The sequence below is a fragment of the Anas platyrhynchos genome, chromosome 1 (assembly GCF_047663525.1).
Source record: "Anas platyrhynchos isolate ZD024472 breed Pekin duck chromosome 1, IASCAAS_PekinDuck_T2T, whole genome shotgun sequence".
Lineage (NCBI taxonomy): Eukaryota > Metazoa > Chordata > Aves > Anseriformes > Anatidae > Anas > Anas platyrhynchos.
The window spans coordinates 115,344,464-115,360,742 of NC_092587.1; the positions used below are offsets into that span (position 1 = coordinate 115,344,464).

The 16,279-nt window shown below is 40.5% G+C and overlaps 1 protein-coding gene across 10 annotated transcripts in view; it reads left to right on the plus strand.

Moving 5' to 3' along the window:
- The first annotated feature begins 2,497 nt into the window (after window positions 1-2,497).
- CNKSR2 (connector enhancer of kinase suppressor of Ras 2) overlaps window positions 2,498-16,279 on the plus strand; it is a 218,705-nt gene continuing 204,923 nt past the window's right edge. For 6 of the 10 annotated variants that reach the window (XM_027449076.3, XM_038167963.2, XM_038167988.2 and 3 more), the window contains exon 1: window positions 2,500-3,104. In XM_027449076.3, coding sequence (XP_027304877.1) covers window positions 3,041-3,104 — 64 coding nt within the window. In that variant the 5' untranslated portion in view covers window positions 2,500-3,040. Of the gene's footprint in view, window positions 3,105-16,279 lie in introns of all 10 variants that reach the window. The other 4 variants (XM_027449077.3, XM_027449080.3, XM_027449078.3 and 1 more) reach the window with 3 other exon arrangements.

Consider the following 16,279-nt stretch of genomic DNA (forward strand, 5'->3'; position numbering starts at 1 on the left):
CATGCCCAAGGACATTCAGAGAAATGAATTCTAAGCAGATTTATATAGTCCATACATCCAGGTTTAGGCTTGTACTTCAATTGTAAACTCACGCTTTTTATTTTTATTTTTCGTTGATTATTGAATTTTACTGTCTACCTCTACATTTACTACATATTAAAGTTACCTAATAAAGACACATATATCTAGATTAAAATAACAACAATGATGACAACAACAAAAACAGTCCTTTTTAATGCACTATGTGTACCAGAGTAATTATAAAATATGAGTTAGGACAATTCTGCAGTTCAGCATCTGTGCAGAAGCATGCCCCATATGCTTTACATAAAAGGCCTGACTCATGCAGGTGTGACTGCAAGGTGAGGGCCACTAAAATAAAAAATGAAAATAGCTGAAAGACTTTGGTTAAGGCACATTGGCTGAGATACTTTAGTTTAAGAAGGTCAGTGTGAAAAGTCATTCAACTCTCCTTTGGACTTCTTACCCTAGAAAGAGAGAACAATAATAAAATCAGGCAGTAATAAATTTAGAGCAAATTAAAAAAAAATACTTTTATGTAGTGCATGTCCTGACTATAGAATTCATTGCAGTAATAGGTCATTGAGTTAAACACTACAGCTGGATAATTTTATCATCACTCATACTGATCCAAATCCTCCTCTCCATGGTCAAGCCAATGGTCTTCAGTGAGACTGAAACAAGAACATTTGCCCGAGTAAAAGCAGGATTTACCCTAGTACTTATGAGATTGCTATGCTCAATGAAAAGAACAATAAAGGTAATTAGAGCCTGTGCTCTACACATCCTCTATGTACTGAAGCGGGGGAGTAAGCTCCCTTTTACTGTTCCATAATTTGCCAGAACAACTACAGAGGGGATTTAAAGTAATAGGTGCTGACCACTGGTACAGTACTGGGTCACAGATGCTTTACTGAAAAAAACAGCTCTAGCTCCAGATTACTCTGCCAATCTGTAGGGATCATTATGCATTCTGTAATTATGAAGTATAGGATCTGGTACACATGCTCTGAGAACTTACTTCCTCTCTCCTCACCCATAAAGGACTTTTCATCACAATGAGAATTGCACAACGGTGTTATAAATTATATGCCAGGTTTCAGTCTGATCTTAGGTATTCATTTCTAAACCTTTCAAAACACAGGTTTCTAATTAAAATTATGACACGCTCTTTCAACAACAATAACCCAGTATGCAAGGACCTGCATACCTTTCAAGCCTTTCATAAGGAAAAAAAAGTCAGCCCTAATTTGCAAGAGAAGTTTATTGTTTCAGTGGCTCTGGGTAATGAAACCTTAGAAGCAGACTGCCATGTCAGTGTGCTGGCAGGGGTATGACACAAGAGACACATGGCTAAGGCCAAATCTGAGGAAAGTTATACTGTCAAAGCCTCGTTTCTCCGTAGAAGGAACTTTCTTCTCAACTATAAATGCAGTCTTTAATGTGTAAATAATGCTGCCACAGGTGACGTTAGGGAACCCCTTCCGTTGTCTCCAGGGGGAGGTTACCATCCCTGCTGGCCCTCGCTGCCTCAGTCCCACCTAATGAAATGAGAGAACTCGTGTCGTTGCCCATGCTATGCAGAGGGATGCCTTTACCATTGCTTCAGGGCTGAGGGAATCCTCATTTTTCCCCACGTACGGATATTAAATGTCAGCGTCAGCAGCTGGCATTCTGCAGCCGACGCCGGCAGAGGGGACATCTCGATGGCTGTCGCCTCGGCGGGAGAAGCAGGGGGAATACAAATGTAGGCAGAGCTCTGCACTGACCAAGTCACAAAGAGAATACCCTTTGGCGGTGTTCCTGCTCCTCCTGGAGCTCTCTGGGAGGGGAGAGGCTCCTGGAAAGGGTGCCTGAGAAGCACCCACGGCCATCCTAGGAGGAATCCCCCTGTGCTTGGGAGCGGCTCCTACAGCCAGGCGCTGTGGCACGGGGGCTGTGGGAACTGCCTTTCTTGAGGGGGGGGGACACAGGCCAAGCCCTCGTTCCTCCGGGACGACACAGCCCATGGGGGGGTGGACGGGACACAAGGAGGAGAAGGCAGCTCTGAAGCTCCCAGGCACTGCGACTGTTTTTTCGCACCTGCAGCCACCACCCCTCGGTGCTGCACCTCAGGGGCCGCTGCTGCGGGCTGAGCAGCCCCATTACCTCACCCTGGGGGCGAGGCAGGCAAAGTTAGGACCTCTCCTCCTCTTTCTCCTCCCCGAGCAGCCAGCCACCCCCCATCATCCGCACCCACCCGCCAGCGGGCCCATCACAGGCATTTTAATAGCCGGGCTTTCCTTAAAAAAAAAAAAAAAAAAGAAAAAAGAAAAAACCCTTCACCACCCACGCGGAGATGCTTTTTTTCAAGGGGAAAAATAAATAAATAACCCCCAAAGAGCATCACCGCCATCCTGCAGCAGGTGCTCGGCGCTGCCACCGCCCCCCCCCCGCACCTTGCGAGTCATCCCGGCCTCCCCCCCCCCCGCCGCTCCCCCGCCCCGGGCGGCCGTCGGGTGCCGCTTGCCATCGCGCTGGGAGATATTTTCGGGTGGCAGGAGCCGCCTCGTCATTTCCGCCAGGAGGAGAAAAAGACACCGGTGCGGGCAGAGCCGCAGAGCCGCAGTCCCCCGCTCGCCGGGGAGCGACCCCTCGGCGGGGCCGGGCCGTGCCGAGCCGGGCCGGGAGCTGCCGCCGCCGCCCGCGGGTCCACGGGGGCGGGAGGCGTCGGAGCGCGCTGCTGCTGCCGCCTCCTCCCCTTCCTCCTCCTCCACCTCCTCCTCCTCCTCCTCCTCCTCCCCCTGCTGCCGAGCCGGCAACATGAACTGAAATCCCCAGAGAGGCACAGAGGCGGCGAGCGAGCGGAGCGGAGCGGAGGCAAGCGGGGATTTAGCGGCTTTCTTCATCCTCCTCTTCATCATCCTTCTCCTCCGGGGGCAGCCCCGGCTCCGCGCAGCGCGGTCCCGGCGCCCCGCACAACCTCGCCCCTCGCCCGGAGAGCGGCGGCCGCTCGAGCCCCGCGCCGCCCAAGCCCCCCATGGCCCTCATTATGGAGCCCGTCAGCAAGTGGTCGCCGAGCCAGGTCGTCGACTGGATGAAAGGTGAGCGGCACTGCCCCCCGGTGTCCCCCCCGTGTCCCCCCATCCCCGCAGGTGCGGGGGGCTCCGCGGCTTCCCCCGTGCCGGGGTCCCGCCCCCCAGCCCCGCCGGCTCCCCCCGCGGTTTTGGGGAAGGGGCTGCCTTGGGGTGTGGGGGCAGCGCACCCCCCCCCCCCCCCCCGGCCCTTGGGCGCGGAGATGGGGGCCGCAGAGACGGAGGGTGAGCCCCGGGAGCATCCCCGCCGGGAGCGGTGCGAAACGGCTCCCCAAATGTAAAAGTTTAACCTCGTCCGTGGGGATGTGGGGTACGGCGGCCGCCGTCAGTGCTACTGGGGGGGCTCCGGGCCGGCTGTGCCTTGCCCCCGGCGGAGGGCACCCGGGTCGGGGTGCCTGGGGTCGGGGGTCGGCTCCCAGCGATGCCCGGTTGACGTTGACCTGGGTGCCCTGGGCTGCCTTTGTCGGGCTGGGACTGCTCCTCTGCCTTCTCCCGCTCCCTCACCTGTCCTCCCATCTCTCCCCCCAAATAAAGTCTCTGGAGAATAAAACTCGGACTTTCTGGAAATGCTTTTCTCGCATTCTGCGTATGCTGCTTTGAAACTGTAATTTAAAAGGGTTTTCTTTCCTTCTTTTTTTTTTTTTTCTCCTCATTTTTACATTCAACTTAGTCCACAGCTGTGTTTTGGATAAATCACCATCTAGTATTATATATCTTTTTATAAAGATAGAATGACCGGATGGGTACAACTTTTGAACAACTGCTACATTGTGGGAGTTCTTTATAACATGCTGCGTGCTACTAATGTGACAGTTTCACCATCCTTAAAATTTCAGGCACATAGCATATGTTTTCAGTTATTCCATCCTGGCATTTATAGCTGTTGAGTTATAATTACGTTAAGTAACGCACATAGTTCTGCTCTTTCTGAAGTGCTCTAATCCACAGAGTTATAAAAACAGAATAATGCGATGCTTCATATTCAAAGAAATTAGCAAACATCAATAAAAAAAATTGAAGGAGCTACACATGATCAGCATTAAAAGCAAGCCCCTTTCAACTTCAAACTGTTTTATTACAGCCATTTAACTTCCAACATTTTTCCTTCTAAAAAAAGACTGCGTAGGAGTTTTTTTCAAATCAATGTCTGAGATACCTCCCCCATATTGTGTGAACACACACGAAAAATAATGAATTTGCAGATACACTTCTGAAGTGTTTGCAAAATGCAGTAACACATCAAATGCTTTTCATAAATGACAGGTGAAGTGCATTACATGCTCTGTTTCTATATTGCATCAATATAAAAATCAGTTATTTAAAAGCAGGAGGCTGAGTAAACGAAATCCAATATTAAAAATTTGTGGGGCTGGAGGAAGGCTTGTAGTTAAAAGCCTGTAAATAATGCATAGAGCTGTAGGTCTGTTTTTAAAAATAATTAAGTAAACTTCACTTAAAAAAAAAAAGTTAATGTAATCACACCTACAGTTTGGATTACGAAGCTTGCGTTTAAATGTTTAATCTGTTTATTTTGGTGCAAATGCTCTGTTGTTTCTCTGAAGCACTTTCATTCTTACTGAGCAAGCAAATAGATCTTACTTCAAGCTTTCATTTCTTTATTTTGTATTCTGAATGGCAGATGAAACTTCATCTAGAATGACGTGCATAGAGATAAACCACCTGCCTTTGGCTAGAGCTCTTTGAGAAAAAAACGCCTAGATATGTGATGCAATTTCAGAAACTGAGCCTAGAAATGAGTAAGACCAGCAGCTGTGTGCAGGTCCTGTTCTGCCTGGTGGGCAAGACCTCCCAAAGTTTGGGGGAAGGACTGTTAAGGGCTGCAGCAACTTCGTCTTCCTCAGTTATCATTTGAAGTTTTGCAGAACATTGTTGCTGAAATCCAGGTGAAAAGAGGTTCTTCTACCTCTTCAAACACATCATCTCCAACAAATTACGTTTCAGAAAGTCTCAAAAATAGCTTATTTATGTTTGTAATTTGAAGAGATATCCAAGACAGGTAAATGTGTGAAGTGTGAATGGATATATCTTTCTCTTGAGAACTTTGGGGTGAGTGCATTAGTGGTTTGCATTAATGGCAGTCAGTTCTGGTCTGCATAAATTACATTCAGCTTCAAGACACGAGGATATTTTGCTGAGTTACTAGGGTTATTTTACAGAATTATAAATGCTGAACTTGGTTTTAACCTCTTTCTTTAAATAAGTGCCCCTTTATGTAATATGCCTGCTAAAAGCAGCTCTTTAAAGAGCGTTCTTCAAAACAGATTTCAGTGTTCAAAGCACAATCCTTCCTGCAAAAGGAAAATCCTACTGTTTAACATTGTTTACAGTTATCTGAAAGCAAGGGGAAATGAAACACTTTAGATTTTATTGCTCTCAGTGCTTTTGTGATGGTCTTGCTGGTATGACCTGAACATTTGCAATGAATTCCCTGTCTGGAATTCTTTATTTAGGCAAAACAGCCATTACATCAGTGGCATTTTGTTCAGAGCAGTGATAAAGCATTGGAACTAATACTGAAGATGTGAGAAACGAAGACAGGGAAAGTACTCCAACCCTGAGGCGTTACATAAAAGTGCCGAGCTCCCGGCCGGATGGCTGGATGGGGAGTCAGCTCAAGACGGTGGATGTTCTCTGAATAAATACAGCCTCCCCAGTGTGCTTTCATTTTTTAATTCCTTAGTATCCACAGTTGTTTTCTGAATCCGTTATTGCTCTTTGGACTCTTGCTCTGCTTCGTAGGTGGAGTTGGGCATGGAGTTGGTTAGGTGCACAAGTAAGCAACTATCTCAATTTTAACCTATGAAAACATGTATGATAGAAGTTGTGGATTAAGTATGTGAGCTAGTTGGTGTTAACTAGTTAAAACTTCACAACTGAAAATGGCAAAACAAATGGAGCTTGTGTTAGCAGGCGAGTTTCTGTATATTTTTGAGGTGAACCCACAGACTCTGCATTAACTGTCATAGAGCTGGAAAAAGAGCAGATGAATTAGCTCATCGCTCCCACAGGATGGCATATTATATGTGGAGGGTAAAATTAATATTTAAGTTAATTCAAGATGTGCATTATTTTGCTTTTCCATATATTTAGTACTAATTATAAAGGCCCTGCATGGATCAGTGAGCTGCAGCTTTGTCAATCAACTCCTCTGCCTCTCCTTTTGAGGACATACGTGGCTTCCACTCCACCGTTGCAAGACGTTGACAAGTTGCATAGGCGAGTGCCGTTGAACGTCATGGCTTTCACTGAGTTGTGAAAGGAACGTGTCAATGTGCTTTGGATTGCTAAGGCTCTGAGGAAACTCAAAGGCAAGACACGCAATTACTTCCCAACCATCATGAGGTTTTTAACTGGGTTTTGTAATTTTGCTTCTTTTGTTTGAGGCTATTTATAATGGCTGTAGTTCAATAAGGGCTAGCAGCTTTTAACAACATTCTAGTTTTAATTCAACACTGTTTTTGAATGGCAGAAACTGTTCAAAAAGCCAATCCACCTGGAAAAGTCAAAATTACTTTATCTAACAAAGCTTAAATATTTATTTTTTGTTTGTTGAATGATGGCTCATAGACATTATACTAAGCTCATAGAGCTTAATCTGTTATAATGGTAGTCATACTGAAGAAACTGAGATCTGAGGCAAGGAGGTGCTTTAAAGGCTCTTAATGCTAAAGAATTTGGCCTTTTTACCTATGTGAAGTCTACTTTATCAGCATTGAGAAGAATGTAAATCTTTAGGAGGACTGGGGAAAGAGAGAGTGGTGTGAATGTGTTAGCGAAGTAAAAGTGGAGTGCAGAAGTCCCCCATTTGGATGATGAAACATTACATGGACTTAAGAACTGAGCTTCTGTCTACTCTTTATGTACAAAGGTTCACGTCCATTTTCAGCAGCATGTGTTTGCCCGGAGTTGTTGTGGGCTGCTGACAAATGTGCACCAGTTGGTGTAATGGGAATTACAAATTCTTCAAGAAAATGCAAGAGTTTGTGGAAATGCTCTGAAACAAGACTCTAACACTTTAAAAAAAAAAAAAAAAAAAAAAGTGTTGCTGTGGGGACCCTTTCAGTCCTCTTTCTGTGTGTGCACAGCCCTAGGACTTCTGTGGCAGTACCCAGGTCCTGCTGCAGTCTCTGAACTATTAGGGTAGCAACAGGGAAGCTCATCAGTGAAGGCACATAACCTTTCACAGCACTGGGGTCTAGAAAGTGGATTTAAGCTTTATAAATGATAAAAGTGACCACTATATCCAGGGTTGCTGTCAGGCCTACTTTAAAAGATGTTTTTTTGTTGTTATTGCTGTCTTTTGTTTTCTTTAGCTTCTTTTGAAGAACACTGTTATGGACAGAGGTTAGGGGAGAGCTTTTTCTGGAGTGTGGGATGGACTGTGGTACCACAAAGGTCTATGAGCATCTGCCTTACGCTACCATGCACACCAGAGGTGGTATGCTTGCCCATAGTTATGGGCCCTCATTTTCGGCTTTCAATTTTATCTCCATTTTTATTGGTTTACCGAGTTAGAGGTTCTGTTATATGCTACTTCCCTTCATGTTGCTTTTGATAGCAAATGCAAATATAAGAAATAATACGAAAATTGTAGAGTTGTATCAGGGAAACAAAAATTGAAGAATTGAGTATGAAAAATACTTGCATTCTGAAACTTTAGTTCATTCTAAGGGTTGTGGTAGATGACTGATGAGCTGCAGAAGAGTCATCAGCTCGAATAGTCATTGCTTATTGCCATATGTAGAATACATCGGGTGTTTTACATTTTGTCAGAATTAAAACTTTTTTTTTCCTTCCAAGAAAAACAAACTGAAATTCTGCTGTATCAGAAAGTACATATAGTACTCCATTAGCTTTGAAGCGATGCTATTAAATGGAGCCATGAATTTCACTGTAATGTCTAGCAAGAAAAGCTTTGGAAAAGCTGTGGAATAATATGAAGTAGTGCCATAGTTGGAGCTTAGTTTTGATGGACTCCTGAACTTGTTAACTTGCATGTAGTTACTCTGTTCATAAGAAAGTAATAATAATTTCAGTAAGATAAGGCCTTTGTGGAGTTTTTACAAAGACTGATCATCTCCATCAAGGGTTAAACTGCTATTCCAAACTTAAGTTTTAAGGACCCCAGTTTTAAAACTGCAGTGAAAGCACCAATGAAAAATCTCTCTCTAGCTTTTTTTTTTCTTTCTTTCTTTCTTTTTTTTTTTTTTTCCTGTGAATCTTTTACTTCTTACTTGCCCTTACGACATTAGGAATTTTAATAGCATCAGTGGCTACCACACCAGTCACAGCGATATGTTTTAGAGCATTCTGGTTTGTGATTAGAAAACCTCTCCTGTCATTGTTTATCAACAGAAAATAAAACTGAAATTGAAACTCCTGTGTGACAATGCCTAACAGCCCTGGTGTTGCCATAGCAAAGGCAACGTTACATAAGCAGCCGCTCTGCAAATAATTCACACAGCCAAATTTTAAGCATAACAAGAACATCCATTTCTAAATTAATGATATCTCAGAAGGGAGCTTTCCTAGATGAGGTGATCTCACTCATTGCCAAAATTAATGTGCTAGTTGGGAAGCTCTTTCAACACTGCCCCTTTACACCTTTATTTTGTTTGAACATATTGTTCTGTTTCTGAAACATCTGTTAGTTTAAATATGGCCTCACAATATGTTTTCTCAAGTGTTGTTTTTTTTTTCTTCCAACAGTTCAGTGAAGTTCTGTATTCTGATCTTATTCAGATTTATTTGCATGTTGCTGAATTAATCCAAACAATTTACAAATGCCTTTTCTGGTTAAAGGCTGTCAAGCAAGGCAGTGATATAAACCAGATCATTTCTCAAATGAGAGTTTTGAAATATGTTTACATATGTATTTTTAGAATCGTTGGAAGTAGTCTTCGAGCACTCTGATAATAATGAAGGAGGCAGTTTTATTTTCTAAAACCCAAACTGGCAAAGGATCTGTTCTTCCTGACTGATCCTGCAAAGGGTCAGCTAACCATTTAATCTCAGTAAAGTTACTGTAGCATTTGATTGTACTGCATTTCTCAGAGTCAGGTAGTAGTATTTGTTACTGATTTCCAAAGGAATATGGCAAAGCTGTTTCCTGAGAAAATTCTTCGTGTATAGGCTTGCATTCAGGGGTATGCTACTAGGAGAAAGAGGAAGCCTTTTCCTCAGGCTCTCGTTCTATGTGGCTTCTGTTTCTTTTTCAAGAGGTTAGTATTTCCTAATTAAATCATAGGATAACCGGAATGGTGGTCATCTGCAGCAAGCACCCTTAGCAGAATAGCTTTAGATTCCTTGATCCAAATAAAACAAATTTGTACTACTGTCACACTTATTGTTTAAATAATTCATTTAATGAAACATTTAAACATTCAGTTTAGAAGCTGAATGGTTATCAAAACAAATGCTGTTGGGTATGGACTTCCATGTATATTACTGAACAATTACAATTCTGGAAGGTCTGTGTTGTGAAACTATGAATACCATATTTTCTTCATTCTAGTCTCCCAGCTTTTCAAATGTATCTCCTTTTTTTTTTTTTTTTTTTTTCCCTGAAAAGGTGAAGAAGTATGGAGATGGAGTTCAGCTGTTTTTCTCAAGAAGAAAAATTGGGGCTGGGGGGCTAATATTTGACCCATGTTACAGACAAAATACAGAGGAAAGGAACTGCCGTATGAACGTCCTTGCAGCACTGAGCGGGGTATTTATTTTCTTATTGTGGGACAGTTGGACATATCAGGACACTTACTCTTAAATTTAAGATAACTTCCTCTCCTGGAACAAGCATCTGCTGCTTCTGACAGTATTCTTGCAAGTGAAGTGTTGGAAGACACAGCTCCATCAATCTGTGGCACCCAGGATGAGCATCATTCACACATACATTTCTCCCTCATTGTATATATATGGGGGTTAGAAGTGATAGAAGATAACAGGTAGATGAAGTGACTTTTTTTTTCTACTTTATGTGCAGGGATCTCTCAAGTCATTTTAAAGCACTAGAGGCTTGAAAATCTAGTGGTGGTGTTTGTTTTTTTTTTTTTTTTTTTTTTTTTTTTTTTTGTTCTGCCTATCTGCCAAATAATGTCATCTCTGAGAAAATAGCTGTGGATGTGATCTTTTAGGGTATTTGGCTTTTTTTTTTTTTAAGTAGAAATTTAGGGCACTTGATACCTCAGATGAAGTGCCTAGAACAGTAATTTCAAAGTGTTTGGCCTTACATGATTAACATCTGCTACGGTGCCATATGGTAGGAATTTCCAAGTAAACTGTTAATTAATATATGAGTGTACCAGAGTAAGCTGTAATTAAACTATATTCAACTGAAGTGTATTATTTTAATATAGTGGGAAGCAAAGTGCTGTACTTCTGTATTATATCTTTTCTATTGTGTGAAAAAGAGGGCAAAAACTTGATGAGAATGAACTGAGTCTTTAAATCAAAGGTTCAAGTGCTTTTTTTTTTTTTTTTTTTTTTTTATTAAATGGTTTAAGACTTGCATCAGCATCAAACGTCCACTGATTTAAGTGGAACACGGTCTTCCTCTTGGTAATGATGAATTTTAGATTGCTAATGCTGTGGAGACTCCTCTGCTAGGGTTTTACTGGTGTTTGGACTCTAACACATGGGGCCCCCGTACTTTCATTTGGTGAAGCCAGTATGTTAAACGTGGCAGTGTGTGCTGTGTGGGTAGTCAGTGGATGTACAGCTGAGCTGTGCAAGCATGTGAGCCATGTTGATATCACTTTAGATATTAAACCATCAGGCTTTTATGAATTCCAGAAATGGCCAAAAACATACCATTTTTCTGTTCTTTTAAAAAGGTACAGACCTGGCTGCTGGGTGACACTGACTGAGTCATGCCTATGCCACCTGCACTAGTACCTCCAGTGGGACAAAGTCATGTTTGAGCTGGCCAAAATGATCTGGAGAAGTGTTGGGTGGGAGCTAAGGATGAACATGAGCAGGGACTCCTTGTCCCTCTTCTGTAGAGCAGGATGTAGATACTACCGCTGAGGAGCTGGCTAGGTCACCTCTTGCTTCCCTCAGAGGATGGCTGTTGGTCCTATAGAAGTTTATAACTGTTTTTGTTAAACTGTAGAATTTATTTTTAGTTTGGCCAGATCCACCAGTTGCCAATAGCTACAGCTATAAATGACCTATTTTAAAATAGACTCTTCTTCTCTGGCCTCCATTCTTTTTCTCTTTTCCTTCTCTCCTGATAAACTTCATGTCAGTAGGAAGGTAAAGAAAATCTTCCTCTCCATAATGAGGCCAGGTAAATATAGGTGGACATTTCTGTGTTGAGTAATTCACTAGATGGCATTCTTTCCTCTGAGTCAAGGCTGAAACCATTCCTGGGGGTGCCAAGAGTGCTCAGTGTTTTTTAGTGACATTTGAACCTGAAGTCTTGACCAGGAGTGGTTCCTGAAGGTCCAGTGGCATTCTTCATTTATTGGGGTATTTAAGTCTAGAGCCCTGATTAAATTCCATTTTAGTAATTGAAATTTTTATAACTGGATCCCCCTCACTGGTATCCATGACTAAGCTGTATCTTCCTTACTTTCTTTAATTGCTCTGTGGTTTTGCTGGGTGCTTTCACACAGGTGATATTTTGACTAGATATAAGGCTCAGTGCAATTCTTGTCCTTGTTTTGTTTCAGCTTTTCAGGAAACTGTAGTGGAATAACCTGTTGAATGTGATGGAGAAGTTGCTCTCAGAAAAAAAAAAACTAACTTATATTCACAATCATATACAATATACATTTGTCTTGCATGTGTAAACCTCCTTTAAAAAAAAAAAAAAAAGGCAATTTTCTTCTTGTTTTTGTCTTACTAAAGCACAACTGAATTGTGGGATGAAATATCAGAAAACACCTTCCTGAGCATATAGCACTGACTGACTTCTAGCTGACTTGTTTAGTGTTCCTTTATTGTCATGGACAGAACCGTAATAACTTTGTCTACATTTCTCTGTAGAGATCAAGTATGACTCTTTTTGGTTTGTTTCATTAGAGACAATCTAATCTTTAAAAATAAAAATAAAAATAAAAATGCCAGGGTGTTTTTATTTTTGTAGTCTGCTTGTACTTGTTTCCAAAACTTTCTGTAAGTGCACTGTGATGAAGTGATCATTACTGCTTTTCAGAGAGGTGCTTATTGCCTTTTTTCAAATATTGTGGTCTTACTGTTAGTTTAACCTCAAATGTGGAGGCTTATTGTTTCTTAAATTTCTCTTTATGTCTTTTAGTACAGTGCTGAGTGTTGTGTCCCATAAGTCCTCTTGAAAATATCTGTGGTCAGTAATTTCACTGCTGGGTACTGGGCTTTAAATTAGATGTAATTTTCATTACTTTAGCCATTATTTCATTGTATGTTTTAAGCCATATGGATCTTAGCTGTTTAATGCAGTCTGTGGTCAGAAGCCTATTTCTGGAGCCCTGATAATTGAGTCCAAGAGCACAATGTAGTGTGAATAATTTGTCATGCTCTGTATGTGGATTTGAGAAAGGTTCAGCCTGGAAGGATAATCATTGCACATAAGAAATTTCCATATAAGTGTCAGTCTGAACATTTGAAGGAAGAAGTACCATTTATTATGAGAAAAATAAGAGAGTTAGGTGTATGACAGTACTCTTAAAGAGGGGGAAAACAAACAAACAAACAAACAAAAAACTTTTTTTAATAGGGCTGTTTACTTCATAGCCTTCAAAGTATTGTTTTAAATATCTGCTCTAGCAAATTATATTGATAGCATAGCATTTGAATGCCTGTGTGTGTTATGAGGCTACCCTCAGCAGCTGAAGAAAGCAAAATGGTGCATCATTAAACTTCTGTATTCCTGATTAGTGTTTCTTAACTTTTTTGTTTTGTTTTGTTTCATTGTAAATAATGGATTTGGTGTCCTAATAACTATCTTGGCTTGAAGAAGATATCTGAAGATTCATAGTAAAGCTAATGAAGGTGCACTATCTGTTTCCTTAACGGAAATGTCAGCACTTGAAAGTGGTTTTACAAGCTCAGCCATCCAAGGCCTTGGGAAAGACAAAATCACTTCTCTACAAAAATATACCCCATATACTATTCAGTAGATGAATAAAAGATACAATTTGTTGTGGAAGGCTAAAAGTAGTTTCTTTTTAGTAACTGAAAGTTTTCAAAGTTTAGAGGGAGCTCACTGATTTTTTTTTTTTTATTTTTTATTTTTTGCTTGTTCACTTTTGGTCAATAAACCCCTTTTCAGTCGCTTTTTTGGGCATGGTTTACTTTATCTCCTTCATTGTAGCCTATTGTCCTTCAGATCCCTCAAGGTCACACTGAACTATTCAGTTATGAACAGGAGGTAACTAGTGCTAATGAGACATGGATGAGTAAACCTGAACAGACTGGACAATTAGTTACTGCTTCTGGTGCTGTTATCTGATCATGGGATTTTATCTGTGTTCCTAAGATGATGCCTTCTGAAGGAAGGTGTGGTGGTACACTCTAGGTGGCTGCCTGAGCACCTGAATGCAAGGGGTTGTGGAACAGGGACTTGAATTTGCAAGATACCTTGCCCTGAATAATTTTCATTAATGCAGAGCAGTGCAAACTCCTGTTTAGGAGTGTGAGTGCTGTTTGTGTAATAGAATAACTGAAAATATAACTTCAGTGGGTGGAGTTCCTTCAAAACAAACAAACAAAAATTAACTGAGAACTTGCCTTCTAACTGAAAAGAAGGTAAAGCAGAATAAAAATAAAATAAAAATTCTGCCCAGTCACTTATAAGAAAAAAAAATGAAAGAACCTCACCTTAGAAAATGTTTCTTTTTCAGTTGATAGTATATCACAGGCTGTGGTGAGAGTAGTGACATTGTAGAGCCAAAGGAAAAATGAACACGCTCATAACTCTTCAATTGCATATATATGAAATTAATTCAACTAACAGGCAGAATTAAATAACATCTAGAAATTGTAAAACCATCTTGTCATTTCATTAGATTTCTTCACTTCATATATCTTCAGTAATGTGGTCTATCTTTTACAAGGTAATTGACTTAAAAGCAGACAGTTCTATTTATCCGAAGCATTAAAACTGTAAATCCTAAGCCTGTACCCCCTCTTTTGTTGTGCTAAAATACTGGAAGCAATTTCTTAACAGATTGATTAAAAAATAAAATTTTACCTCAAGAAAGAATTAAAATGAGACTGTGGTTTCTGAAGGGAAAGATCAATGCATAAGAATTTAGTTAAAATTAGTAATAGATTTGCAATTTTCCAAACAATTTTATCTAATTTACTTCTCTTTTAATAGATGGAAGGAATCTTTGGAAGTATTAAGGTAGTTCATAAATTTGTGGCTCAAAGTTTTTAAATTCAAAACATTTCAGTAATGTACAATGTCATAGACTGTATTTCCTGGAAAGAAAATGGCTTCCAGACTACAGTAATCTAAAAATGAGTAAATATATAGAAAGAGCCTATAAGTGTTATGATTAGGTATTCAGATCTTAAGAGATCATTTGTTTCTGTTTATACTGCTAACTATTGTAGGATTTTTGTGCCCCTGTGAAACAGCACAAATTGATTAAAAATCAGCCTTCGGTGTTGAGATAAGTTAATACATGTGGATCATCTAGAAGAATACACCCTTTCATGTAATAAAACACCATCAGAACAATTGACTTGAATGAACTTGTGATGAGTACTTAAATGTGCTGCTTATAAAGTTATCATCATATAGCAGATGGGAAGTAAACAAGATAGGAGTTCAGAGAGGTCAGATAAGGCCAGCTATAAAGAGTTATCTGACTGCTTTTTTTTAACCTTTTTTCCCCCTTCTTTTAATGATTTTTTTTTTGCTGTGGCATATGTGACTTATATTTAAGTTTTCTCTGTGCTCTTTAATCCAATTGCCTTGTTTAATAAAATTAATTTGTTTGTTTGTTTGTTTTTTAACTTTGTTTTGAATTTTGGCTTTTGTTTTTAGCATTAAATGTGCATATGTAATTAGGATATGTATTAAAGATTAGATTCTTACAATGGGATGTGTGCCAGCTCTTGAAATGAAGTCATGCTTGTCGGGAGATAGTAAATAATAAGCTTAGTAGGGTTTAAAAGATGTGTCTTGCAAAATATTAGCCCCTGTAATGAGCACAAAGTGACAACAGCACATAAATATCAATTGTTTTTCTCCAATGGATCTGTCTGAATACGAGTTTTCTTAATTTGAATTAAATTTTCTTTTGCCAGCTTAATGAAACAAGCAAGAAGGGATGTTTGTCTTTTTAGAAACCACAATTTCCCATCCCACAACAATGACTTGTTTTGAACTGAGGGGGAACAATCCAACATTCATACAACATCTTGTAATCTTTGTTCACTAGACCACATTAAAATAAGAAACTGCTGTCCAGCAAGTCCCTGTTTAGCTGCAAGGGGGAGTCATGGATTCCTAGCTTTGCTTTTGGCATGCTTCATATTTTGTTTTTCATTTTATTTAACATCATTTCATATTCCTGGGAACAGGGGTTTGAAGCTTAAGGTTCTCCATGCTCTTAAATATCTTGAGCTCTATGGCATGTGAGCATCATGGTGTGTGAGTACATGTGGTGCTGGTGCACAGGTGATCATCGAAGGTGGCATTGACTGGAACAGGATCTGGAGACAAGGATGGATCTGTCTCCATGCTAATTTGATCAGCCAAAAGTATGCAATCGTAAGAGTTAGTGTTTTTTGATGACTGCAGTTTTAAATTCAGGCAATTAATTTCTGTCTTTCAGTGCATGAATCTTTCTATAGGTCAAGGCAAAGTAACTCTTCTGCTTGTAATCTGGGCAGTTGTGTTTCTGATGTGTTCCCTGACACCTGTGGGAGAAGGGGAGCTGGTGTAGCCCTTCTTTGTGTGAGTGTTTCTAACCCAAAGAAGGGAGAAAGTGGTAATAGTACATTGGGGCATTGTATGACAGAGAAAGTGGAGTAATTTAAGTGTAGAGGAGGAAAAAAAGGGCACAGAGCACACGTTCTCAATCATTTTGCCTTTATGTTAAATTCATTTTTCATTTTTCAAGTTATGTTCATAACTTTTTATTTATACATGCAAATTTTTTTAAAATGTTTGCTTTGGGAGACATGGTATGAAATGGAACTGTGAAAGAGAGAACTGCCTGTTCTAA